Consider the following 26,449-nt stretch of genomic DNA (forward strand, 5'->3'; position numbering starts at 1 on the left):
ACTGTATCTGCTGAGGCTTCATCTTAGCTCACCATCTCCACTTCAAATACCTGTTTATACCTGACCCCTTTTGATGATTCAAACCTTGCAACCTGACTGTCTGTAGTTTAATTAAAACACACACACACACACACACACACACACACACACACACACACACACACACACACACACACACACACACACACACACACACACACACACACACACACACACACACACACACACACACACACACACACACACACACACACACACACACACACACACACACACACACACACACACACACACACACACACACACACACACACACACACACACACACACACACACACACACACACACACACACACACACACACACACACACGTCTACTTTAAAGTATCCCACAGTGATATTGAGGGGAAATTATGTTTCCTTTACACTGATAAGTGGTAAGTAACATTCAATAGCACTACCATCACTGAATCCCCCACTATCAACATCCTGGGAGTTACCACTGATCAGAAATTGAACTGGACCATCCATATAAATACTGTGGCCACAAGAGCAGGTCAGAGGCTGGGAAATCTGCGCAGAGTAACTCACCTCCGACTCCCCAAAGCCTGTCCACCATCTACAAGGCACAAGTCAGGAGTGTGATGGAATACTCCCCACTTGCCTGGATGAGTGCAGCTCCAACAACACTCAAGAAGCTGAACACCGTCCAGGACAAAGCAACCTGCTTGACTGGAACTCCATCCACCAAATTCAACATTCACCACCAACACACAGTGGCAGCAGTGTGCACATCTACAAGATACACTGAAGTAACTCACCAAAGCTCCTTTGACAGCACCTTCCAAACGCATGACTTCTACCACCTAGAAGGACAAGGGCAGCAGACTCATGGGAACACCACCACCTGCAAGTTCCCCTCCAAGTCACTCACCACCCTGACTTGGAAATATATCGCCATTCCTTCACTATCACTGGGTCAAAATCCTGGAACTCCCTTCCTAACAGCACTTTAGGTGTACCCACGCCACATGGATTGCAGCGGTTCAAGAAGGCAGCTCACCGCCACCTTCTCAAGGGCAACTAGAGCTGGACAATAAATGCTGGCCCAGCCAGCGACGCACACATCCTGTGAATGAATAAAGAAAGGACACAGGACATTAAGGATAATTCTAGCACTCTAAACGTTGCTGATATCATCCAAACCAGCACAGGACAATGATCAAAGTTTGTCATCTTCCTGGTCTGCACACACTAATTTTTTTAAAAATCCACATTTTAAAATAATTCAGTTTTTGGGGCTGGAATGTGCTCCTGCCAAGCAACCAAAGATGGTTCTCTTCCAGCTGTATGAATAACTCTGAGCCTCCTACATATCTAATGCCTCAACATTTCCTCTTGGCCCTCGTTCTTATCCAATATTCTTTCGCCCCCTTTCAGTTCTTTCCTGCCCCACAACCACTTCACCCACATCAAAATTGGGCCGGATTCTTTTTTTTAATCCTACAACGACCTTTTCCCTTGGAACCGAGAAGGCTGAGGGGTGACCTGATTGAGGTGTAGAAGATCATGAGCAGCCTAGATAGAGTAGACAGAGATGCTCTGTTTCCCCTAGTGGAGAGGTCAATTAGCAGGGGGCACAGATTGAAGGTGATTGGTAGAAGGATTAGAGGGGACATGAGGAAAAACTTCTTCACCCAGAAGCTGGAGGGTGCCTGGAATTCACTGCCTGGTTTGGTGTTAGATGCAGAAACCTTCAACTCATTTAAAAGGTACCTGGATCTGCACCTAAAGTGCTGTAACCTGCAAGGCTACGGACCAGGTGCTGGAAGGTGGGGTTAAAATGGGCAGATAGTTTTTAAAATCTTTTCTTTTTCAGTCACGATGGGCTGAATGGCCTCTTTCTGTGCTGTAACTTTTCTATCATTCTTTCCGCAACAATTTCCAACAGCTTTGGATGAATGAGTAGACTCGCCCTCCCAGCAGAAGCTGGGTCCTTCATCAGTAATGGTGCTGAGATCAGAAATCCCCCACCAACACAACCCCGGGAGTAACAATATTTCCAGCCTGTTATCAAATAGTTAAAAGAAGGGACATAAGACACCATGCTGGTAAGCCAGCCTCCTTATGCAAGGGGAGGATCTATGTATTTTAGGAGATCATCTCAAACACAATCAACAACCTCAGCATAGGCAAGGGTATCAAGGTTGGGATATTCCTGATTGAAATAAGTCTCGGCCACAGCACTGTGCCAACGTGCAAAGGACATGAGAGATGATGGTGTAGTGGTGGTGTCGCTGGACTAGCAATCCAGAGGCCCAGGCTAATGCTCAGGGGACATGGGTTCAAATCCCACCACAGAAGCCGTGAAATTTAAATTCAATGCACATAAAATCTGCAATGTAAAGCCAGTCTCGCTAATGGTGACCATGAAACTATCATCTGGTTCACTAATGTCCTTTAGGGAAGGAAATCTGCCATCCTTACCTGGTCTGGCCGACATTTGACTCCAGGCCAACAGCAAATGTGGTTGGCTTTTAACTGCCCCCTGAAATGGCCGAGCAGTTCAAGGGTAATTCAGCAAACGCTGGCCTTGCCAGCAATGCCCACATCCCATAAAAGAATAAATTTTAAAGAACAAAAACAGAAATACCTGGAAAAACTCAGCAGATCTGGCAGCATCGGCGGAGAAGAACAAAGTTGACGTTTTGAGTCCTCATGACCCTTCAACGGAGCTAAGTAGAAACAGAAAAGGGGTGAAATATAAGCTGGTTTACGGGGGGAGAAGGGGGGCGGTGTTATTGGGACAAGCAGACAGTGATAGAAGCAGATAACCAAAAGATGTCACAGACAAAAGAACAAAGAGATGTTGAAGGTGGTGATATTATCTAAAAGAATGTGCTAATTAAGATTGGAGAGCAGGACAAGCAAGGTAGCTCTCGTGGAGGTAGGGTGAAATAAACCATGGGTAGAATACATTTAAAAATAATGGAAATAGGTTGGAAAAGAAAAATCTACATAAATTATTGGAAAAAACAAAAGGGAGGGGGAAGAAACGGAAAGGGGGTGGGGATGGAGGAGGGAGTTCAAGATCTAAAGTTGTTGAACTCAATATTCAGTCCGGAAGGCTGTAAAGTGCCTAGTCGGAAGATGAGGTGCTGTTCCTCCAGTTTGCGTTGAGCTTCACTGGAACAATGCAGCAAGCCAAGGACGGACATGTTCTTTTGTCTGTGACATCTTTTGGTTATCTGCTCCTATCACTGCCTGCTTGTCCTAACAACACCCCCCCCACTTCTTCCCCCTCCCCCCCTCCCCCGTAAACCAGCTTATATTTCAGCCCTTTCCTATTTCTACTTAGTTCTGTTGAAGGGTCATGAGGACTCGAAACGTCAACTTTGTTCTTCTCCACCGATGCTGCCAGACCTGCTGAGTTTTTCCAGGTATTTCTGTTTTTGTTTTGGATTTCCAGCATCGGCAGTTTTTTGTTTTTATATACATTTTAAAGAATGTAGAGCTCAGACATTTTCATCTGGATGTCATCTGACTAACTCCATAAAGCTGTAAAGTAGTACCCTCCCCCCGAGCGAGAGTGGCTCCCATACCTTATAATGGAAATCAACTGGTAGGGTCTTAGATCCAATTAGTTTCTTTAACAGATAGGCTCTCCAGTCAGGGGTCTTGTTCCGAACAGCTGCACAGAGAGCATCACAAGTTAACAATGGAATGCCTTGACACCAAGCCCTGAACACAATATTATGCAGTCTGTCTCCACTCAATGTTAGCTTGTCCATGACGGAGACTGGCAGATTGAACAAAATGCTAAGTAAATTTGCCACAGCCAGATCAGAAGTTTGCAGCACTGGCTGTGAGGAGAATGACCAGCCACATCTGCACCACGATTTTAATGCAGTTCAGAGAATGAAGTGTAGGGACTTCTCCAGAATAAGGAAATCTTCCACTTACACATACAGCAAAAACAACCTAACAGGCTGCTAAAATTAATTTGACTCATTATTCCAACAATCTGCAATAAAACAATACAAAGAGTCCAATTAAAATTGGTCAAATTTGCAGACTCTAACAGGGCTGTTTAAGAATACAAGAAATAGCAGCAAGAGTAGGAGCCTCCTCTTCCAGGTACCATGTCCTAAGTGGACGTTGATGACCATGGACCTCCATTGGATTGGTTCATGATTATACTTGGCAAAGTGCTGCAGTGGTTTGCTGTTGCCTTCTGCAGTGTGGCTGACCAGGGAACTCTCCCGCTCTTACCACCTGCCATCAGGCGTAATGGGAGGATTTACAGGCCGATAACCAGCCTGTGTGGCCAATTTATGAACACACATCAAGTCCTGAAGTGGGACTTGAACCCAAAGCTTCTGGCCCAGAGGTAGGGATGCTACCCACTGTGTCTCAAGACCTCCAACCCCTCAAGCCTGCTTCTCCATTTAATAAGACCGTGGCTGATCTTTTACCACAACTCCACTTCCCATCCTGTTCCCATATCCCTTGATTCTCTTGGTATCCAAAAATCTATCATTCTCGGCCTTGAATACATTCATCAAAAGACCATCACAACCCTTTCAGTTAGATTCCAAAATTTCACAACCCTCTTGAGTGAAGAAATCTCATGTCCTAATTGGCCACCCCTTTATCCTAAGTCTATTCCTCCAGTTCTGACTGTAAACATCAGAGTATACGGGGCCATTCTATTCAACCTCTCTTCATGAGACATACCAGGAATCAATCTAGTGAACCTTCAATGTGTGGCCTCCAAGGCCAGTATATCCTTCCTTGGGTATGTAGACCAAAACTGCGCACAATTCTACAGGTGTCTCTCAGCAAAGTCCCTTATAATTGCAGCATGACTCCATTTCTTTAAGTGCCAACCCACTAGCGATAATGATTAACATTTGCCTTCCTAGTTGCTTGCTGTTACTGCGCATTTACTTTCTGTGATTCATGTACAAGGACCTCATCACCACCTCTCTCAAACCCTCGATTGTCTCCAATTTGGCCAACTGCTTATCCGACATCCAGTACTGTTATCAGATTTGACCCAGAGGTGAGCTTCCAATCACATATCCACGCCATCACCAAGATCACCTATTTTCATCTCCATAACATTGCCCCACACCACCCTGCCTCAGCTCATTGGCTGCTGAAACCCTCATTCATGCCTTTGCTATCTCAATACTTGACCATTCCAAAGTTTACCTGACTGATCTTCCAAATGATAAATCTGGCTCCCCAGCCAGATAGTGAACTATTAAACTAGACACAAATCCTTTTCTTGATAGTTGCATTACAATATGTCTGCTTCCTACCCACTTACTCAGTGTCCCAGCAGTGTCTCTTTATAAATGCTTTAAGTGCTTAATTAAACAATGCCCTCCGCTTGCGTATAACGATATATTTAACGTACCATTAACACCAAATTCTACCTGCTGTAAATCTGAGGTCATCCAAAACTCTGCTACATATGTCCCTACTCACATTGTCCTATTCACCCACCACCCGTGTTCGCTGATCTACATTGGCTCCTGGTTAAGTAACCCCTCAATTTTAAACTAGCCTTGATTTCAAAATCCCACCACAGCCTCAACCCTCGGTATTCTCTGTCATCTTCTCCATTTCCTTCAACACGAGAAATCTTCACTCCTCTAAATCAACCATTTCACCACTTGCAATCATATCTTCAGCTACCAAGTCATCACTAGAATTCCCTCTCTAAACCTTCCAGCACATTACTGCTCTCTCTTCCTTTCAGGTGCTCCTTAAGACTTGGCTCTTTGACCAAGTTACTTATCAGCTGCCCCAATATCTCCTTCTCTGCCTCAGTGTTTGAGCACGCCTTGGGACGTTTTACTATTTGGAAGGCGTTATAGAAATGCACGTTGTTGTTGAGTTGTGACATTACGCTGCACTAACAAAAACTTGCAGTTGGTGTTCCAAGAACTTACTCTGAGGAGGAACGAGAGGTTTGCCAAATGTTGCGCACCAGCCAATTGGATGGATATCTGCAGTTCCCAGGTTATACCAAAAGTCCTGTCGCGAGTTATTTTCAAATCCTTCATATCTCAGCAATGCCTTGTAACCTACAGAAGAGATAAGCAAAAAAACTTTTAATAAAAAATCAAGTGCCTGCAATCAGATCATGAGACTCTTAGAGCAAAATGCATTGATAGTGGCAGGAAAGGCGGGGGGCAGTGTGGATCTGGTGGTGTAGTGGTAATGCTAATAGACTAGTAATCCAGAGTCCCAGACTAATGCTCTTGGGACACAGGTTCACATCCCACCATGGCAACTGGTGGAATTTAAATTCAATTAATAAAATCTGAAATTGAAAGCTAGTTTCAGTAATGTTGGTCATGAAACTACCATCAATCCCTTTAGGTTTGGAAATTTGCCATCCTTACCTGGTCTGGCCTACACACAGCTCCAGGTCCACAGCAGTTGTAGGTGACTCTTAACTGTCCTTGAAAGTGGCCTGTGCAAGCCACTCAGTTCAAGGGCAATTAAAGATGAGCAACAAATGCTGGCCTTGCCAGTGATGCCCACCCCATGAGAGACTAAAGAAAAACAAATTATTAGTTGATATCCTGCGTGTTGCATACAGTGGAATAAGTTTTCAGATGAAGCAGAGTTAAGGTGCAGATAACTTTGACACAGATGTAATTCACTCCCCACTTTAAAATTACAAACATACAAACAAGGAGCAGGAGTAGGCCACTCGGCCCCTCAAGCCTGCTCCGCCATTCAATAAGAACATGGCTGATCTGATTATCACGTCTAGCCTACGCCCGATAACCTTTCACTCCCTTGTTAATCTAGAATCTATCTAGCTCTGCCTTAAAAATATTCAAAGACTCTGCTTCCACCGCCTTTTGAGGAAGAGAGTTCCAAAGGTTCACGACCCTCAGAGAAAAAATTTCTCCTCATCTCCGTCTTAAATGAGTGACCGCTTATTTTTTAAACAGTGACCCCTTAGTTCTAGATTCTCCCACAAGAGGAAACATCCTTTCCACATCTACCTTGTCAAGGCCCCTCAGGATCTGACAGGTTTCAATCAAGCTGCCTTTTACTTTTCTAAACTCCACTGGATAGAAACCCAACCTGTCCAATCTTTCCTCATAAGACAACCCTCTGATTCCAGGTATTAGTCTAGTAAACCTTCTCTGAACTGCTCCTAATGCATCTACATCTTTCCTTAAATAAGGAGACCAGTACTGTACACAATACTCCAGATATGGTCTCACCAGTGCCCTGTATAACCTCCCTACTTTTGTATTCAATTCTCCTCACAATAAACGATAACATCCTATTGTTTTTCTAATTACTTGCTGTACCTGCAAAAGGCAACTATGCGATTCATGCACTAAATTCAGCCTGTCCGTATTTGTACGCATTTCCATTTTACGCTTCTTTTTGCATTACAAACCCACACTGAAAATGGAAACTCCAAGTCCTGCAACAGATCAGAAAGGCATCAGGGACAGTTGCATATGTACTGTGGCCACCACATGCACAGGTTGTCATGCGCTGCTGTTTTGCTCTCAGCTGTGTCTATCACTGCCAAAAGGCCAGTTTACCACTGCAACTATAATCACGAAACAATATTTTTCTTTCGATTTATTGAAACAAGTGGACCAAGTGGAAAGGCTTTGTGCAGGGACTGACTACACAGCTAGCTCAGTTGGTGGACAGTGCGACTCTTAATCCCAGGTTCACGGCTGCCCCACATTGGGTGAGGACTTTTAAATATTTTGTACAAAATGCTTTTTTATTTGATTTTTACCAATGGTGAAACTCCACCGTTAAGAGCATATGGTTAGGGTTTCTAAGACCTGGCTCTCGCCCAAACTGCTCCGGAGATAAAGGAGCTATTCTTACCACTACAGGAACCTGATTATTAAAATGGTTGCTCTCTGAGCAGTTGCAGTTGTTTTTCATTAACTGATTTTGTTGTGAAGGAGACAGTTGTAGGAGACCAGCTTGCAAAAACAAAAAAAAAATGCAGAATTGAGCAACAGAAAGCAGAGCTGCACTTAAAAGCATCCCTCGCTTTAAACAGCCTGACTCCAACGCTGCATCTGCACGTGTGCAGGAAGGACTCCCCTTAGTGCTGCAGCACAAATAACACAGTCTAATGGAAACTGCCTATGTAAACATATTACACTGCAATTACAACCTCCTGCCAGTAGAGATGTGTGTGCAGGAGGAGCATGAACTTGGTCACTACAAATGATAAAAACAAAAACAAAAATAAAAATACCTGGAAAAACTCAGCAGGTCTGACAGCATCTGCAGAGAGGAACACAGTTAACATTTTGTATGACCCTTCAACAGAATGATACTTTAGGCATGAGGGGACAGCCCATAATGACACTTTGGGAGATTATGCTTCAGTTGTACAGGACACTGGTGAGAACACATCTGGAGTAATGTGTACAGTATTGGTCTCTTTATTTAAAGAAAGTTGCAACTGCATTAGAAGCAGTTCAGGGGAGGCTTACCAAATTAATACCTGGAATGGGCGGGTTGTCTTATGAGGAATGGCTGGACAGGCTAGACTTGTATCCATTGGAGTTTAGAAGAGAAAGAGGCAACTTGGTTGAAACATACAAGATCCTGAGGGGTCTTGACAGGGTGGATGTGGAGAGGATGTTTCCTCTTGTGGGAGAATCTAGAACGAGGGGTCACTGTTTCAAAATAAGGGGTTACCCATTTAGGGCAGAGACGAGGAAAGATTTTCTCTCTCAGAGGGTTGTGAGTCTTTGAAACTCATCCCCAGAGGGCGGTGGAAGCAGAGTCTTTGAATATCTTAAAGACAGAGCCAGATAGATTCTCGATAAGCAAGGGGGTGAAAGATTATCGGGGTTAAAAGGAATGTGGAGTTGAGGTTAAAATCAGATCAGCTATCATCTTACTGAATGGCAAAGCAGGCTCGAGGGGCCGAGTGGCCTACTCCTGCTCCTATTCCATATGTTCGTATGACTTATCCTGCATCTGTTTTAAATTACCAATTAATAAATTAATACTTATATATTTTTTAAAAGGTTAAAATTACTTTCTTCCTCTTTTCATGCGATGGGGTCTCTGTCCTTCTCGTTTTCCCCTCACTTACTGTGAACGTCCTCACCCCCTACAGGGCTCCTGCCAAACTTTGGAAACAACCTTAAATCAAAGCCCTGTCCTTCCTCCCCCACAGCACAACAGACAGAAAGCACTCAGCTGGAGGTCCCTGCTGGGGCTCAGAAATAACCATCTGAGCAGCTGGGCCTGCTGAGGAGGAGGAGGTGCTCAACCTAATGACGAAGCCAAGAATCGGATCCAACGTGGTTAGGTCAGTGCAAATCTGCATGATGGTCAGGGATCTACACACCATTGCTCTGGGACACAGAATCCAGTACAGCCCTTGGTGCTACCATTAGCCACTCCGAGATGAAGCCTGTGTGACTAACCTGCTAATCTGATGACATACGCCATCCAGTAGACTTTGATTGGCAGATTACAGTCAAGGTTCAATATTTCCACCTTCATCCCTTCCAGAACATCTTCCCACTGGTCAAACAGTGGAACCTGCAGGGGAAAACACCAGGTTTTACATTGGTCTCCGTCTCTAACCAATTTTAAGGTGGTGTAGGGAAATGAAATAGAGGGTACGAGTGTTACAGAGAAAGAGGCAAGTGGAGGGAGGGCAAGAGTATGGACAAAAATCCATGAATAATGCCAGGGAGAGATGGTGGTGTAGTGGTAATGCCACTGGACCAGTAATCCAGAGGCCCAGACTAATGTAATAAAAACAAAAATAGCTGGAAAAGCTCAGCAGGTCTGATAGCATCTGTGTAGAGGAACACAGAGTTAACATTTCAAGTCCGTATGACTCTTCATCAGAACCCAGACTGATCTCTGTTCACCAGTTCAAATCCCACTAAAGTGCAATTTAAATTCAATTAATTAATAAATCTGGAATTGAAAGATGGCTGATCCAATTGGCCTTAACTCCATTTTCCTGCCGGTTCCCCTTAACCCTCAATTCTCTCATTGACCACAAATCTGTCTAATTCAGCCTTGAATATCTTGTGTCCCTGCCTCCACTGCTTTCTGGGGAAGAGAATTCTCAGAGAAGAAATTTCTCCTTATCTGTCTTAAATGGGAGACAGCTTGTTTTTAAGCTGTGCCCCTCAATGAGGAGGAGTTGCAGTGCTCAGCCACGAGATTCCCCCACGAGGGGAAACACCCTTTCAGCGTCCATCCTGTCAAACCCCCTCAGAATCTTATACGTTTCAATAGGATCACCTCTCATTCTTCTAAACTCCGATGAATATAGCCCCAACTTGCTCAACCTTTCCTCATAAGACAAACCCTTATCCCAGGAATCAGCAGAGTGAACCTTCCCTGAACTGCGTCCAATGCAAGTATGTCTCTCCTTAAGTAAGGAGACCAAAACTGTGCTCAGTGCACCAGGTGTGGTCTCACCAACATCCTATCCTGTCCAGTTGCAGCAAGACTTTCCTCCTTTCATACACCATCCTCCTCACAACATGGGCCAACATTCTGTTTGCCTTCCTAACTGCTTGTTGTACCTGCATGCTAACTTTTTTGTGATTCACACCCAGATCCCTCTGTGCTGCAGCATTTTGCAATCTCTCTCCACTTAAATAATAATCTGCTTATCTATTCTTCCTGCCAAAGAGCCAACCTTGCATTTATTCCATCTGCCCACTCACTTACCCTATCTATAAACTTTTGCAGACTCTTTGTATCCTCCTCACAGCTTGATTTCCTAACTATCTCCCTATCGCCAGCAAATCTGGCTACAATACAGTCAGTCCGAGACATCCTGGGGGACATCAGGACATATAAAGAAAAAGAAAAATTTTATATTGATTTAGTCCTTCAGGGCATCACATGTGCTTTACAGCCAGTGAGGTATTTATGTTGGAAAAAGAAGAAATACTGGAAATACTCGGGAGTGGGGGGAGCACAGGGAGCAGGCAGCACCTGCAGTGAGGGAAACAGAATTAACACTACAGGTTGATGACTTTTTAATCAGAAGTGGAAAATCTTAGCGATGTTGCAGATTTTAAGTCAGAACAAAGGGCAGGGAAAGGTGGGGGTGGTGGAAGGAACAAAAGGGAACGTCTGCGATAGGGTGGAAAGCCGAGGGATTAAGAGACAGAGAGGTTGTCACTTAATGACAGTGTAGAAACAACAAAAAAATGGGTCCTAAAGGAAGCGTACAGGGCAACAGCAGAACAATTACCCCCACTGGCTGTCTGAGAAGCTAGGAGCAGTGATTATGATCTGAAGTGGCTGAGCTCATTTGTTTAGATCAGAAGGGTGCAAAGTGCCTAACTGAAAGGTGAGGGAGGGGCTGTTCCTCGAGCTTGCCCTGGGCTTCACTGGAACAGTGTAGGAGGCCTAAGGAAGAGAGGCCAGAGTGAGATCTGGGCGATGAACCAAAACAGCAAACAACCAGAAACACAGCGTCAGGGACTTAACCGAGGAGCTCAGCAGAACCATCAGACAATCGGTGTTTGGTTTCTCCAGTACTGAAGAAACCACATTGTCAGCCGCAAGAACAGCGAGGGCCCCTCCCCACCTCCAGCGAAGTGGTTTTCAAACCTTGTTTTACATCTGGAGGTGCAGAGGGAAATGTGGCTTTAAATACAATTCTTTTTCTACACCACGGACCAATACAAACTATAGGATTTTTTTCCTCAGGTGCCCCATTTTTTTTTTTGAAAACAGATTACAGGTAAAACGAGTTATCTAGTCAGATAACAGATTAGCATCAGTGAAGTCAATTGCTCGAGACCACTGGAGCACAACGTGCAGTGATCATTTTTTTAAAAAAAAATTATACCCTTAGTGACAGGAAGGTCTTAGCAATAATAAGGAGAACTATTCCCTCCCACAGGCAGGTGATTACACATCCGGATTCAGCCACTGAACACACAGCCCATAGGGGACTGCGCTTCTCCAACGCTTTCACACTGACCCCCATTTTGAAGCCTGAATATTGCCGTGACCCCTTGGCGGGGTCGGGGGGGGGCGGTGGTGGTGGTGGTGGTGGTGGTGGTGGTGGAGGGGGGGTGGCTGTGAGGGGGCTAAGTGTTTAACCTTCAGAGATTTTTTTTTTTTAAGCGCAATTAATTACCTCCTCAGTGGGCTTTCTGGAGCGGGGAATCGGCCTCAAACCATCGGTCGTCCAGGCCACGCCAGCCGCTTAGAAATAGAAAGCGCGGATTTAAAGGGGCCTCGCAGCCATTAACATTCAGGCGCAGCTCCGCTGCTGCCTCAGAGCTCACAGCCCCAGAATTTCGTCACCACCACCCCTCCCCCCAACCTCCCCTCCCCTCCCCCCTCCCCCCAGTTTGAGAAGTCCCGCTACAGAGAGTATGGTAAGGCCAGCTATTGACTTACAGGAGTCACAAAATGCAAACCCAGAGTTTATAACTGATATCTCTGGGGGGAATTTCCCTGGCAGAGAATGAGTAGCGAGAAACCACCACCACCACCCCTTCTCTCTCCCGCTGCACACCCCCCCAACTAGCTTATCTTCACCCCAGAATACCATTTCAATGCAACGTGAACCCAAGCCCGAGAGGGCTGGACAGTGACCGATCTGGTCTCTTCACCGGGAATAGGGACCGGGGGGGGCGGGGAGTGAGCGAGGGCGGCTGGAGAGAAGCACAACATTAACACAAGTCACATCTCGTATTACTCACGTGTTTGAAGCAGCTGACAGGAGCGGCTTTGCATTTCTGTTCCTCGATATACTTGCCCCATTCGAACCCTTGGCTGAAAGCTTAAAGGAAAATTGTGGGGGTGGGGGTGGGGGGGTGAAGAGAAAAACATCATTGGGACTTACAAAAGGTACAATTTTGCGCCCAGTCCAAAGCAGATTCAAGCTCCACATGGCACATGGCAGTGAGCAAGGAAAGCCTGGCACACAGGCTGCTGTCCTGTTGGCCCTGTTAGTGCCACTGACTCTGTCTTGTGAAGACAAACAGAGATTGGCCAAGTTCCAGGGAACATGTCGCCCGTGTGCGCTTGTGCACCCCCTGGTGGCCACTTCAACTTTTTGGGGGGGGGGGGGGATTGCTCTAACAACAACATCTTACATTTATATAACACTTCTTGACGTAATAAAACGTCCCAATGCGCTTCGTTGCATTATAAAATTATAAGCATTATAAAACAAAGTCTGACACCGAGCCACATAAGGAGCTATTAGGTCAGGTGACGAAAAGCTTGATCAGAGAGGCAGGTTTTAAGGAGTGTCTTAAAGGAGGAAAGTGAGGCAGAGAGGCAGAGAGGTTTAGGGAGGGAATTCCTCCCTTGGGGCCCAGGCAGCTGAAGGCAAGGCTGCCAATGGTGGAACGATTGTAACTGGGGATGCTCAAGAGGCCAGAACTAGAGGAGCACAGATATCGCAGAGGGTTGTGGGGCTGGGGGGAGATTACTGAGATAGGGAGGGGTGAGGCCATGGAGGGGTTTAAAAACAAGGGTGAGAATTTTAAAATCAAGACCAGGAGGCAAAGTCGGCGGTCACAGAGACGGTAGGGGAACAGGACTTGCTGCAAGTTAACAGAGAGCAGAGCATGGGATGGAAGAGGATAGAATGTTGGAGAGCAGCCAAGTCAAATCTAGAGGTCACGAAGGCAGGAGTGAGGGTTTCAGCAGCGGATGAGCTGACCCAGGGCGGAGTCGGGTGATGTTACTGAGGTGGGAATAGGCCGTCTTAGAGATGGCCTGAATATGAGGTTGGAAGCTCATCTCGAGGTCGAAAGCTCATCTCGAGGTCAAAGTCACACCAAGATTGTGAATAGACTGGCTTAATCTCAGACTGTTGCTAAGGAGAGGGATGGAGTCGGTAGCTAGAGAATGAAGTTTGTGTTGGAGAGCGAGAACGATGGCTTCAGTTTTCCCTGTATTTAACTGGAGGAAATTTCTGCTCATCCAGTACTGGATGTCAAATAAGCAGTCTGATACATTAGCAACAGCGGGGGAGTCGAGGGAGGTGGTGGTGAGGTAGAGCTGGGGGTCGTTGCATACGTGTGAAAACTAACGCAGTGCTTTCAGATGATGTCACCAAGGGGCAACATGTAGATGAGAAATGGGATGGGCCAAGAATGGATCCTTGGGGGACACCAGAGGTAATGGTGCAGGAAAAGAAACCATTGAAAGTGATTCTTTGGTGATAGTTAAGAATGGAAATAGGTGAGAGCAGTTGCACCTGGCTGGATGACATTGGAGAGGTGTTGGAGGAGGTCTGTGTGGTCAACCAGGTCAAAGGCTTCAGACAGGTCGAGAAAGGTGAGAAAAGAAAGTTTACTTAATCACAGTCACATCGGATGTCACTCGTGACTTTGATATTCTCGGAATAGAGGAAGAAAGATGAAGTCAGGACTCCCCAATAACTCAACACTGCCAGTGTCTCGGGGTCTCGGGTTCGACCATTGGCCAAGTTCCCCGGTCCCTAATGCAAAGCCCTTACCGTAACTCTGACTGGACTAGTTAACAACGGGGATATCACAACTGGCCACTACACACCGGGGCTCAGAAGGCTGGGGAGCGGGGGAAAAGTCATCCAAGGTTTGCATTTCTAATTGGTATTTAATGATGCAACAAGAAAGTGCCTTTGGGCATCTGCTCAGCGAGGATGGGACCATCTTCAGCTGAGTTTCCTCCCAAGTCTGAACCACATCCTGACACTGTGTTGAGACTCATAGCTGAAGAATGGTCACTTGGCGAAGTGTCTTGGAGCTGCCAGCAGTCATGGAAACGTGCCTTCACATTGGTAGATAAGGGTTATAAAGATTGAAAACTCCAGTGAGAGAGCGAGAGCGCGAGAACAAACAATTAATACACAGCTGAGATCTGTAACAAGTCTTACCAGAATTGCTATTCTGATTACCATTCTTTATCTTCCCATTGGACTGATGCTGTAGAAATGCCCCCAGTTTAGATACCCATGAAGCTTTGTTTAACACCTTTGCTTTCTTTGTGGGTGGTTTTCCCTGTGAAATAATAAACAGAATTTAAACTCTGAATGAAAACCTAACTTCCAATAAAATAAGAACTATGTCAGCGGGATTCAGGGGAGATGGTGGGAAGACGAGTAATCCAGAGATCCAAGCTAACACTCTCGGGACATGGGTTCAAATCCCCGCATAGCAACTGGTGGAATTTAAAATTCAATTAACAAATCTGGAATTGAAAGTTAGACTCAGTAATGGTGGCCATGAAACCATTGTCGATTGTCGTAAAAACCTACTAATGCCCTTTAAGGAAGGAAATCTGCCATCCTTACCCAGTCTGGCCCACATGTGACTCCAGACCCACAGCAACGTGGTTGACTCTCAACTGCCCTCTGAAAAGATCTAGCAAGCCACTCAGTTCAAGGACAATTAGGGATGGACAACAAATACTGGCCTTGCCAGTGATACCCACATCCCATGAAAGAATAAATGAAAAAAGGGATGGAGAAAGGGGTCAGTCTTACAGATGTTTGCTTTGGAAATCAGGGTTAAGGAAAAACATACACACATACATACGCACATGATGGCTATGCATTCTCTCCTGCTTGAAACTGTAACTCTGGACATCAGTTGAGGATAAGTGCAGACTTGTCTGACATCTAGCACAAGCTTTTCATTCTTTAGAGCACCAAATCAAAACGAACACAGATAAGAGAGAAAAGAACTGACCCAATTCCTTCGGAACGTGAGCCCAGATATTTAAAGGCACCTGGAAACTTGAAAATCTTCATCTGCAGCTGGGGTGTGCTGCTTCCCCTTGTAGTCAACTCCAACTCGCTGAATTCCTTCAAGCGAGATTTAGAGCTGTTTCTGGTTGGGAGTGAAAATCTCCATTTACAAAGTAACCTGGAGACTTGGGGAGCCAGAGTGAACTCCTGGACAAGTTCGGATTTCTTCGATAGATCGGAGAGGATTTTCTCAGGTTTTGTTGCCCCCTCCAGCCCCATCCCACAATCTGGGTTTTCTGTTTCTCCCAGGGGTTTGGGTAAAGTGGGAAGTGTATATATTATGATACACACACACAAAAAAAAATCACAATAGTGTGGGGTATGCTGGATGGGGCGGGGGGTATTCATTTGTTATTTGTTTGTACGCGACGAGGTGACCCAAGGCTGTGCTGAAACACCAGCAAACTGTGAGATCTTAGATGGGCTGGGCAATTAATCAGAGCTCAGCTTTCGAAGCAGTACAATGCACTGTGTTCGGAACAATGTATAGCTTTAAGTCTAATTTACATTTTGCATTTGGGTGCTAAGAAAGGAGAGACCTCATTTAGAGGTTTTTGTGAGCTGGGTGCCGGCAAGTCTGGGGCCCTGTTTGCATACATGCATTTTTAATGAGGTTTTACAACTCTTGAAGTGAAGAGATTTGTTACCATGGGGTTAGTAGTTTAGTGAAGCTTAAAAAAAACGTAGAAAAAAATGTGCTGTTGCTTAGTGATAGGGGTCTAGAGACACACAGATGGTCAGTTAGTGTGTGTATACCACAGAGTGCAGGCAGAAGGTCTTAATCTCTTTAATAAGAAATCCTGCAAGCCTGCTGGGGAAGAGTTTAGGGAACTCATGTGTTTGCTGTGAAGTTGAAGTAATAGTAAGTTTAGCTTGCAGGTTTTAGATGTCTCAGGGAGAGATACAAGCTGAAGAAAAGAGTAAAGAACATATTTTTATTTCTTTCTTGGACTGTGGCTTTAAAAACTACCACGGCAGCCGTTTAAAAGAGATGTTCACTGGAACAGGAGGAAGAAAATCTACAATGTTGCTATCTCCTGGAAGAATATGTGCCAGGTTGAACAGAATGGTGCTGGAAAGGAGACTTGGTTTAAGAAGGGACTGCCTAGTGACAATGTTTTGATTGGCTCCTGACCAAGTGGCCAAGTTTTGTGTGAGGATGGTGTAGTAGCCTGCAGTAGCCTTCTTTCAGCTCCTAGCCTGAAAAGAGGAAAGACCTGAAACCTCTCTCTCCTGTGTTTTGTAAGACTCCAGTAATCCTGCCATTGTAACTAGCTGGCTATTCATCACATCGCTGTATCCTGCGATTTCTTAGCTAATATCACCACCGTCAATACCTCTTTGTCCATGACATCTTTTGGTTATCTCCACCTATCACTGGCCCTCTATCCAGCTCTTCCTGTCCCACCACCCCCCCGCCCCCCCTCAAACCAGCTTATATTTCACCTCTTTTCTATTTTTCCTTAGTTCTGTTGAAGAGTCATACGGACTCGAAACGTTAACTGTGTTCCTCTCCGCAGATGCTGCCAGACCTGCTGAGTTTTTCCAGGTATTTTTATTTTTGTTTTTGTTAACAGAACCTAAGCTGGGATCATAACAACTGTTACATGTTAACCAGATCCATGCTGATTGGCAAAGTTAAAACTAAGACACAGCTGCTTTCTTTGCTCAAGAGAGTTTACTGACTTAGTTCACAGGCAGCATTACTCCAACCAACACCCCCCTCCCCATGTCTGAGCTCTCCCCATTTATAGGCGCACAAATATTCATCACCTGTTTAAAAATGATATTGACATTAAACCTCAACAATGTATTTAATAAGACATTGATATTACACAATAGAACACTGTTATACACTAAAAGCAAAATACTGCAGATGCTGGAAATCTGAAATAAAATCAGAAAATGCTGGAACAACTCAGCAGAATGTGGAGAAAGAAACAGAGTTAACATTTAAAGTCCGTATGACTCTTTTTCAGAGCTTGGAAGAGGATTCATACCGACTCGAAACATTAACTCTATTTCTCTCACCACAGATGCTACTTCTATAAGATAGAATTATGTATTTGGAGGAGATGGTGGCATAGTGGTAATGTCACTGGTCTAGAAATCAAGAGCCCCAGGCTAATGCTTTGCGGACATGGGTTCAAATCCCACCATGGCAGCTGGTGGAATTTAAATGTTAGTTAATAAACCTGGACTATAAAGCTTGTCTCAGTGATGGTGACCATGAAACAATCAGTTATCGTAAAGACCCATCTGGTTCACTAATGCCCTTAAGGGACGGAAATCTCTCGTCCTTATCTGGTCTGGCCTACATGCAGCCCCAGACCCACAGCCATGTGGCTGACTCTTAACTGCTCTCTGAAATGTTCAGTTCAATTAGGGATGGGCAACAAATGCTAACTTTGCCAGTGATGCCCCCATCCCATGAAAGAATAAAGAAATAAAATTAACATCACAGAAATAGGCTATTTGGCCCAACTGGTCTCTGCTCACCTAGAACAAAAACACCTGGAAAAACTCAGCAGATCTGACAGCATCTGCGGAGAGGGATACAGTTGACATTTTGAGTCCATATGACCCTTCATCAGAAGGGTCCATGTTCATGCTCATACTCCAAACAAGCCTCTTTCCACCTGACTTCATTTCACTCTATTAGAATGATCTATGCCTATCCCCCTCATATTTATCTAGCTTCCCCTTAACTGCATCTATGCTATTTGCCTCAACCACTCCCAGTACGAGTTAGTTCCACATGTTAAGTTGATCCCAAGCCAGTTGGTCAAGTATCAAACTAGACACTAATACTTTTCTTTAGAATATGTTCAGTTACAGAATGGAGCATTGCATATGTCTGCTTCCTACATACTACCCCTTTGTCTCAGTAGTCTCTCTTTATATGTGCTTTAGGTACTTAATTCAACAATGCCCTTCACTGGTGTATCTAAACAATATAATTAACATACCATGAAAATCACATTCGCACTACTCTCTGGGTAAAGAAGTCTCTCCTGAATTTCCAATCAGATTTATCAGTGACTATCTTATATTTGGATGTCTGTGGCGCAGTGGGTAGTGTCCCTACCTCTGAGCTCCGGGTTCGAGTCCCACTCCAGGGCCTGATGGTCAAGGAAGGCGAGTTCGTAACGCAGCCAAACAGGTTGAGTATCAACCTGCAAATCCCTCCAACGCACGCCAATGGCAGGCGCTAAGAGCCGGAGAGATTCCTGGTCAGCCATGTGATGGAAAGAACATTGAAGCCTCTACCATCACTATCCATAGCTCCAGACTACAACATGCATGGGAAAGTGCAGGTTGCCACAGCAGCTCAGACTACTTGACACACCACCAGCACCTTATATTTATGGTCACTAGATTGGACTCCCAACAGGGAGAGTAGAGAGAAAGGTGTCTCCATCAGGACAGCCCCTGATAATTTTAAAGATCTATACTTGGTCACCCCTGCGGCCGTCACATCTCGAGACAAGAAATCCCCAAACCGTTCAGTCTTTCTTCTCTTTTTTCATTTTTTCACAGGATGTGGGTGTCGCTGGCTGGGCCAGCATTTATTGCCCATCCCTATTTGCACTTAAGAAGGCGGTAGTGAGCTGCCATCTTGAACCGCTGCAGTCCCTGTGGTGTAGGTACACCCACAGTGCTGTTAGGGAGGGAGTTCCAGGATTTTGACCAGCGGCAGTGAAGGAACGGCCGATATATTTCCAAGTCAGGATGGTGTGTGGTTTGGAGGGGAACTTCCAGGTGGTGGTATTCCCATGTGTCTGCTGCCCTTGTCTTTCTAGATGGTAGAGATCATGGGTTTGAAAGGTGTTGTCAAAGGAGCCTGGGTGATTGCTGCAGTGCATCTTGTAGATGGTACACACTGCTGCTACTGTGCGTCGGTGGTGGAGGGAGTGAATGTTTGTGGAAGGGGTGCCAATTAAGCAGGTTACTTTGTCCTGGATGCTGTCAAGCTTCTTGAGTGTTGTTGGAGCTGCACTCATCCAGGCAAGTGGAGAGTATTCCATCACACTCATGACTTGTGCCTTGTAGATGGTGGACAGATTTTGGGGAGTCAGGAGGGAAGTTATTCACCATAGGATTCCTAGCCTCTGATCTGTTCTTGTAGCCACAGTATTTATATGGCTAATCCAGTTCAGTTTCTGGTCAATGGTAACCCCAAATATGTTAATAGTGGAGTTATGGGAATGCCATTGAATGTCAAGTAGTGATAGTTGGATTCTCTCTTGTTGGAGATGGTCATTGCCTGGCCCTTGTGTGGTGTGAATGTTACTTGCCACTTGTCAGCCCAAGCCTGGATATTGTCCAGGTCTTGCTGCATTTAGACAGGGACTGCTTCAGTATCTGAGGAGTCACGAAAGGTGCTGAACATTGTGCAATCATCAGTGAACATCCCCACTTCTGACCTCATGATGGAAGGAAGGTCACTGATGAAGCAGCTGAAGATGGTTGGGCCGAGGACACTACCCTGAGGAACTCCTGCAGTGATGTCCTGGAGCTGAGATGATTGACCTCCAACACCATAACCATCTTCCTTTGTGATGGGTATGACTCCAACCAGTGGAGAGTTTTCCCCGATTCCCATTGACTCTAGTTTTGCTAGGGCTCCTTGATGCCACACTCGGTCAAATGCTGCCTTGATGTCAAGGGCACTCACTCTCTCTTCACCTCTGGAGTTCAGCTCTTTTGCCCATGTTTGAACCAAAGTGTAATGAGGTCAGGAGCTGAGTGGCCCTGACTGAACTCAAACTGGGTGTCAGTGAGCATGTTATTGCTAAGCAAGCGCCACTTGATAGCACTGTTGATGACCCCTTCCATCACTTTACTCATGATTGGGAATAGACTCTTGGGGCGGTAATTGCAGAGTTAGATTTATCCTGCTTTTTGTGTACAGGATATACTTAGGCAATTTTCCACGTAGCCGGGTAGATGCCAATGTTGGAGCTGTACTGGAACAGTTTGGCTAGGGACATGGCAAGTCTTCAGTACTATTGCCAGAATGTTGTCAGGGCCCATAGCCTTGGCAGTATCCAGTGCCTTCAGCTGTTTCTTGATATCACGTGGAGTGAATCAAACTGGCTGAAGACTGACATCTGTGATCCAGAGGAGGCCAAGATCTACTCAGCATTTCTGACTGAAGACTAGCAAATGCTTCAGCCTTATTTTTTGCACTAATGTGCTGGGCTCCCCTATCATTGAGGATGGGGATATTTGTGGAGCCTCCTCCTCCAGTGAGCTGTTTAACTGTTCACCACCATTCACAACTGGATGTGGCAGGACTGCAGAGCTTAGATCTGATCCATTGGTTGTGGGATCACTTAGCCCTGTTTATCACTTGCTGCATATAGTGTTTGGCATGCAAGCAATCCTGTATTGTAGCTGCACCGGGTTGACACCTCATTTTTAGGTATGTCTGGTGCTGCTCCTGACAAGCCCTCCTGTACCCTTCATTGAACCAGGGTTGATCCCCTGGCTTGATGGTAATGGTAGAGTGGGGGATATGCCAGGCCATGAGGTTACAGATTGTGTTTGAGTACAATTCTGCTGCTGCTGATGGCCCACAGCACCTCATGGACACCCAGTCTTGAGTTGCTAGATCTGTACAAAATCTATCCCGTTTAGCACAGTGGTCGTGACACAATGGAGAGTATCCTCAATGGGAAGATGGGACTTCATCTCCACAAGGACTGTGCAGTGGTCACTCCTACCGATACTGTCATGGACAGACGTATCTGCAGCAGGCAGGTTGGTGAGGATGAGGTCAAGTATGTTTTTCCCTCTTGTTGGTTCCCTCACCACCTGCTGCAGACCCAGTCTAGCAGCTATGTATGTCATTTAGGACTCAGCCAGCTTGGTCAGTGGTGGTGCTACCGAGCCACTCTGGGTGATGGACATGGAAGTCCTCCACATTCTGCACCCTTGCCACCCTCAGTGCTTCTTCAAAGTGGTGTTCAACATGGAGGAGCACTGATTCATCAGCTGAGGGAGGGTGGTACGTGGTAATCAGCAGGTTTCCTTGCCCATGTTTGACCTGATGCCCTGAGACTTCATGGGGTCCGGAGTCAATGTTGAGGATCCCCCCGGGCAACTCCCTCCCAACTGTATACCACTGTGCCACCACCTCTGCTGGGTCTGTCCTGCCGGTGGGTCAGGACATACCCAGGGTCGGTGATGATGGTGTCTGGGACATGATCTGTAAGGTGTGATTCCATGAGGATGACTATGTCAGGTTGTTGCTTGACTAGTCTGTGATACAGCTCTCCCAATGTTGGCACTAGCCCCCAGATGTTAGTAAGGAGGACTTTGCAGGGTCGACAGGGCTGGGTTTGCCGCTGTCGTTTCTTGTGCCTGGGTCAATGCCGGGTGGTCCTTCGGTTTCATTCCTCTTTATTGACTTTTTCACAGTTTGATACAGCTGAGTGACTGGCTGGGCCATTTCAGAGGGCATTTAAGAGTCAACCACATTACTGCCGGATCTGGAGTCACATGTAGACCAGGCCAGGTGAGGGCAGTGGATTTCCTTCCCTAAAGAACATTAGGGAAACAGATGGACTTCCAAATAGTTCTAACCTCTCAGTTCCGGCAACATCCTTTTAAATCTTTTTTTGTATCTTCTCCAGCGTCCCTATATCCTTCTGGAAATATGGAGAACAGGACCGTACGCAGGAAATCCTTATGGTACCCAAATGTAAAGGCACTATGACACTGGGGTGGGGGAGTGATTTGTCCCAGTGAAAAAACTCAAACATCAGGGTACTGAATAATGAGAGTCTTGGCTCGATGGGTAGCCCTCTCGCCTCCGAGTCAAGGGGTTCCGGGTTCAAGTCCCACTCCAGGGCTCAAGTAGAAAAATCAAAGCTGACACTCCACTGCAATACTGAGGGAGTGCTACACTGTCGGAGATGCTGCCTTTCAGGTGAGATGTCAAATCGAGGCCTCACCTGGCTGCTCGGGTGGGTGTAAAAGATCCCATGGCACTATTACGAAGAAAAGCAGGGGAGTTCTCCCTAGTGCCCTGGCCAATACTTATCCCTCAATCAACATCACACACACAAAAAAACACATCATTTTCATAAAGCTATTTCTGGGAGTTTGCTGAGTGTATATCGGCTGCCACACTCTGTATATTACAACCGTGATCTCACTTCATCAGCTGTAAAGTGCTTTGAGGTGGGTCGTGAAAGGCGCTATATAAATGCAAGTCTTTTTTTAAAATTGGAATTTCTTTTATCTCCCCCAACCCCTTCCCCATGCTGCAAACTCTCTACCCAATCTTGGGGTGGAGCTGGACTAACTCTCCGGCTGTTGTCCCTCTTCCACAATTTTGTTTAAGCAAACCTGCACAACAAAGGCAGCCAGTCACACTATCCATGGTGAAGGTCTGAGGATAGCAGTCAGCGGCAGGCTGCTAACACTACCGAAGACTAACCCGTAATCTTGCCAAGATGCTGGCTTTCTTCGAGTTGGAAGAGTAGCTTCGGGAACAGGAAACACTGCAGAATCTCTTCGTCTTGGAAAAGAAGGTTTCTCGTGCTCCCGCAATCCCACACATCTCACAGGTAGCTTAGAAGATCAAAAAGAAAAAGACAGGAGGTTAGATGAAAATTGAGATCAATGCTACTTTTAACCAGAAAACTAAAGGTCAAATGGATTTTTAAAAAAAATTTAATTTTAATTTATTCTTTCATGTGATGCGGGCGTCACTGGGAAGGCCATCCCTAGTTGCTCTTGAACTGAGAGGCTTGCTCGGCCATTTCAGGGGGCAGTTAAGAGTCAACCACATTGCTGTGGGTCTGGAGTCACGTGTAGGCCAGACCAGGTAAGGACAGCAGATTTCCTTTCCTAAAGGGGCATTAGTGACCCAGATGGGTTTTTACATCAATTATTACATCATAGTTTCATGGTAACCATGACTGACGCTAGTGTTTCAATTCCAGGTTTATGAATTGAATTTGAATTCCACCAGCTGCCATGGTGGGATTTGAACCCAGGACCCCAGAGCAAGGGCCTGGGCCTCTGGATTATGAGACCACCATTCCACCCCCGTATGAAGAAATGCTGGAAATCTTGAATGAAACCAAAAAAAAATGTTAAAAGTGCACAGTATGTCAGTCAGCATCTGAAAGAGAAAGACAGGTTACCAGTTCAAGTGTAACCCTTCCCCTGTTGACAAGACCAACAGCAAGAGTGCACGGAAATGACTTGATCATTAACTGTTTTGCTTCCTTGGTTACAAGACGCAGGTAGATATTTGTGCGGACATTTAGCTATATTGTTGGAGTACACGGAGGGTGTCTGCCCCTTACACAAGCCAAATGGTGTCGCCAGCAACAACTTTAGCTAGTCGGCAATTTCTATTGGACAATACAGGGCTGAGAGGACGGGGGTATAATTCAACCAGGGTTTGGAGACGTTATTTGGCCCCTATTTAAAAGTTATGGGTCTGCCCTTATAGTTTGTGGGGTTTTTTTTTAAACAATATTTTGATACGACACAGGTACATTACCCAAAACCGGACATTTTTGACATTCGGTTAAATTGGTAATGACTCGCCTGTTTTGCAGGTGACCAACACTTCAGGCTGTGCACACAAATTCCGAGTCAGACGTCCGCACGCGGTATCGGTTGGTATAGGTATCTCAGGCACCCTGGCTTTGGGGGCTCCAACAGGCATCGGTGCCTTTGCATCCACCAATAAGAGGCCCACTGCCTATGTTATGCTCCGCCCCTCCCCTTTACACAATTGGCAATTGGTTTGGCCTGAATGCAGCTGCCAATGATGACACACAGCCTAAGTCTGTGCTTCCCAAATGTTTTCACACTGCGGCCCCATTTTGTGGTCTGAATGTTGCCATGACCCCTCAGCAGGGAGAGGGGAATGGGGCGGGGGGGGGGGGGTGCGCGAGGGCTAAAGTCTTTAATCTTTAGGGAATTTTAGAACACTTACCCATTCAGTGGGTTTCTGGAGCAGGAATCAGGCCCACCATTTTTTTAAAAAGCGAGGATTTAGAGGGAGATGTTAACATTCAATCGCAGCTCCACGGCAGCCATTGCTACCTCAGAGTTCGGGACCCCGTGTGGGGTCATGACCTCTCGACCCCCAACCTCTCTGGCTTAAACTTTAAACTGTATTCAAAGGGATCACAGTCAGCCTCTAGGAGAAAAGGTGACATCCTCTTGCCTGAATGTAAAGCCAGGAGGTGAAGGGGCACATTAAAAACACGGGCGTCTGTTGGCCACTGGTCGCCCCTTTTACGATCACCACCTTCTCCCCTTTCCTGACCCTTCATTCCCAGGCCAGCCCTGTCTTCCAACACCCTGCCCGAGGGTCACAGTGGCCTGAAGTTACAATAGTCTTCGTCGAGCTACCCAGCAGGCATGTGTAGTTTGCTGTCCTGATGTCCATTACAGCTCCCAAGTCCAAAACCCAGGAGAACCTGCAATCCAGCACACAGCTGTTCCGAGGGTGCCGAATTTTGGATATTGGGCCTGTAGAGTTAAATAACAAAACTTAAAGAAATTTGGGAAGGGATGTAGAATGGCTTGGATCGTTAGCAAGTGCATAAGTGTTTATTTTAAGGTAAATCTGTAGTTAAAATATAGAGAACAGTTTAAAACGCTCAAAAAGGGACAACCTTTTCTAGTTAGCATTGGCAAGGACCAAGGCCTTGCTGGTTCCAAGCACTGAGCCCACCAGAGAGTCAGGGTTACTATTCAGAAAGGTTTTGATGCTCATTTGTGCACTCGGTCACTCTGCTCTCTCCCACCTACTTGAGGGGTGGGGGTGGGGGTGAGGAGGAGACTGCCGGCTTCCTGCTCAAATCCCTATTGGTGTTGTTGCAGGCGGGTTGGGTGAAGCAACACCAGAGCACTGCAGTAGTCTTGAGCAATATTGCCAGCGACTGCCAACTTTCCTCGGAGCTGCCCTCCTGACGATGAATAAGATTTTTGTTTGAGGCAGTGTTCGAGTGCAGTTGCACAAGGGGGAAGGTACCGATCCCGAAAATGATCACGGAGCATTGTTAACATCAGCGGCTCCAGGCTAGGGTTGCACACGTATCAGATGGTTCAGGAGATAGCAAAGCAGTGAGAGGGGAACCTAAGATCCTAAGTAGGAAGAGCAGGGGTAGGCCATTCAGCCCCTCGAGCCTGCTCCACCATTCAATAACATCCAATCTAATCTGACTGTGGCCTCGACTCCACTTTCCTGTCAGCCCCCCATAACCCTTGACTCCCTTGTCGATCAAAAATCTGTCTAACTCAGCCTTGAATATATTCAGTGACCCAGCCTCCACTGCTCTCTGGGGAAAGAGAATTCCACAAACTAACGAACCTCTGAGAAGAAATTCCTCCTCATCTCCGTCTTAAATCAGAGACCCCTTATTTTTAAACTCTGTCGCCTAGTTCTAGATTTCCCCACGAGGGGAAACATTCTCTCAGCATCTACCCTGTCAACCCCCTCAGAATCTTATATATTTCAGTAAGATCTCACTCTTCTAGGCTCCAATGAGTATAGGCCCAACCTGCTCAACCTTTCCTCATAAAACAAGCCCTTCATCCTAGGAACCAGCCTAGTGAATCGGCTCTGATCTGCTTCCGATACAAGTATATCCTTCCTTAGGTAATGAGACCAAAGCTGTACAGTGT

At 45.9% G+C, this 26,449-nt stretch overlaps 1 protein-coding gene across 7 annotated transcripts in view; it reads right to left on the minus strand.

Moving 5' to 3' along the window:
• l3mbtl2 (L3MBTL histone methyl-lysine binding protein 2) overlaps positions 1 to 26,449 on the minus strand; it is a 181,256-nt gene that overhangs the window by 142,458 nt on the left and 12,349 nt on the right. For all 7 annotated transcript variants that reach the window (XM_041177803.1, XM_041177802.1, XM_041177804.1 and 4 more), the window contains 6 exons: positions 23,232 to 23,365; positions 14,909 to 15,032; positions 12,738 to 12,817; positions 9,465 to 9,582; positions 5,964 to 6,098; positions 3,603 to 3,691 (listed from right to left, as the gene is read on the minus strand). In XM_041177803.1, the coding sequence (XP_041033737.1) occupies positions 3,603 to 3,691; positions 5,964 to 6,098; positions 9,465 to 9,582; positions 12,738 to 12,817; positions 14,909 to 15,032; positions 23,232 to 23,365 (680 nt within the window). The remainder of the gene's footprint in view (positions 1 to 3,602; positions 3,692 to 5,963; positions 6,099 to 9,464; positions 9,583 to 12,737; positions 12,818 to 14,908; positions 15,033 to 23,231; positions 23,366 to 26,449) is intronic.

This window comes from Carcharodon carcharias, chromosome 31, assembly GCF_017639515.1.
Source record: "Carcharodon carcharias isolate sCarCar2 chromosome 31, sCarCar2.pri, whole genome shotgun sequence".
Lineage (NCBI taxonomy): Eukaryota > Metazoa > Chordata > Chondrichthyes > Lamniformes > Lamnidae > Carcharodon > Carcharodon carcharias.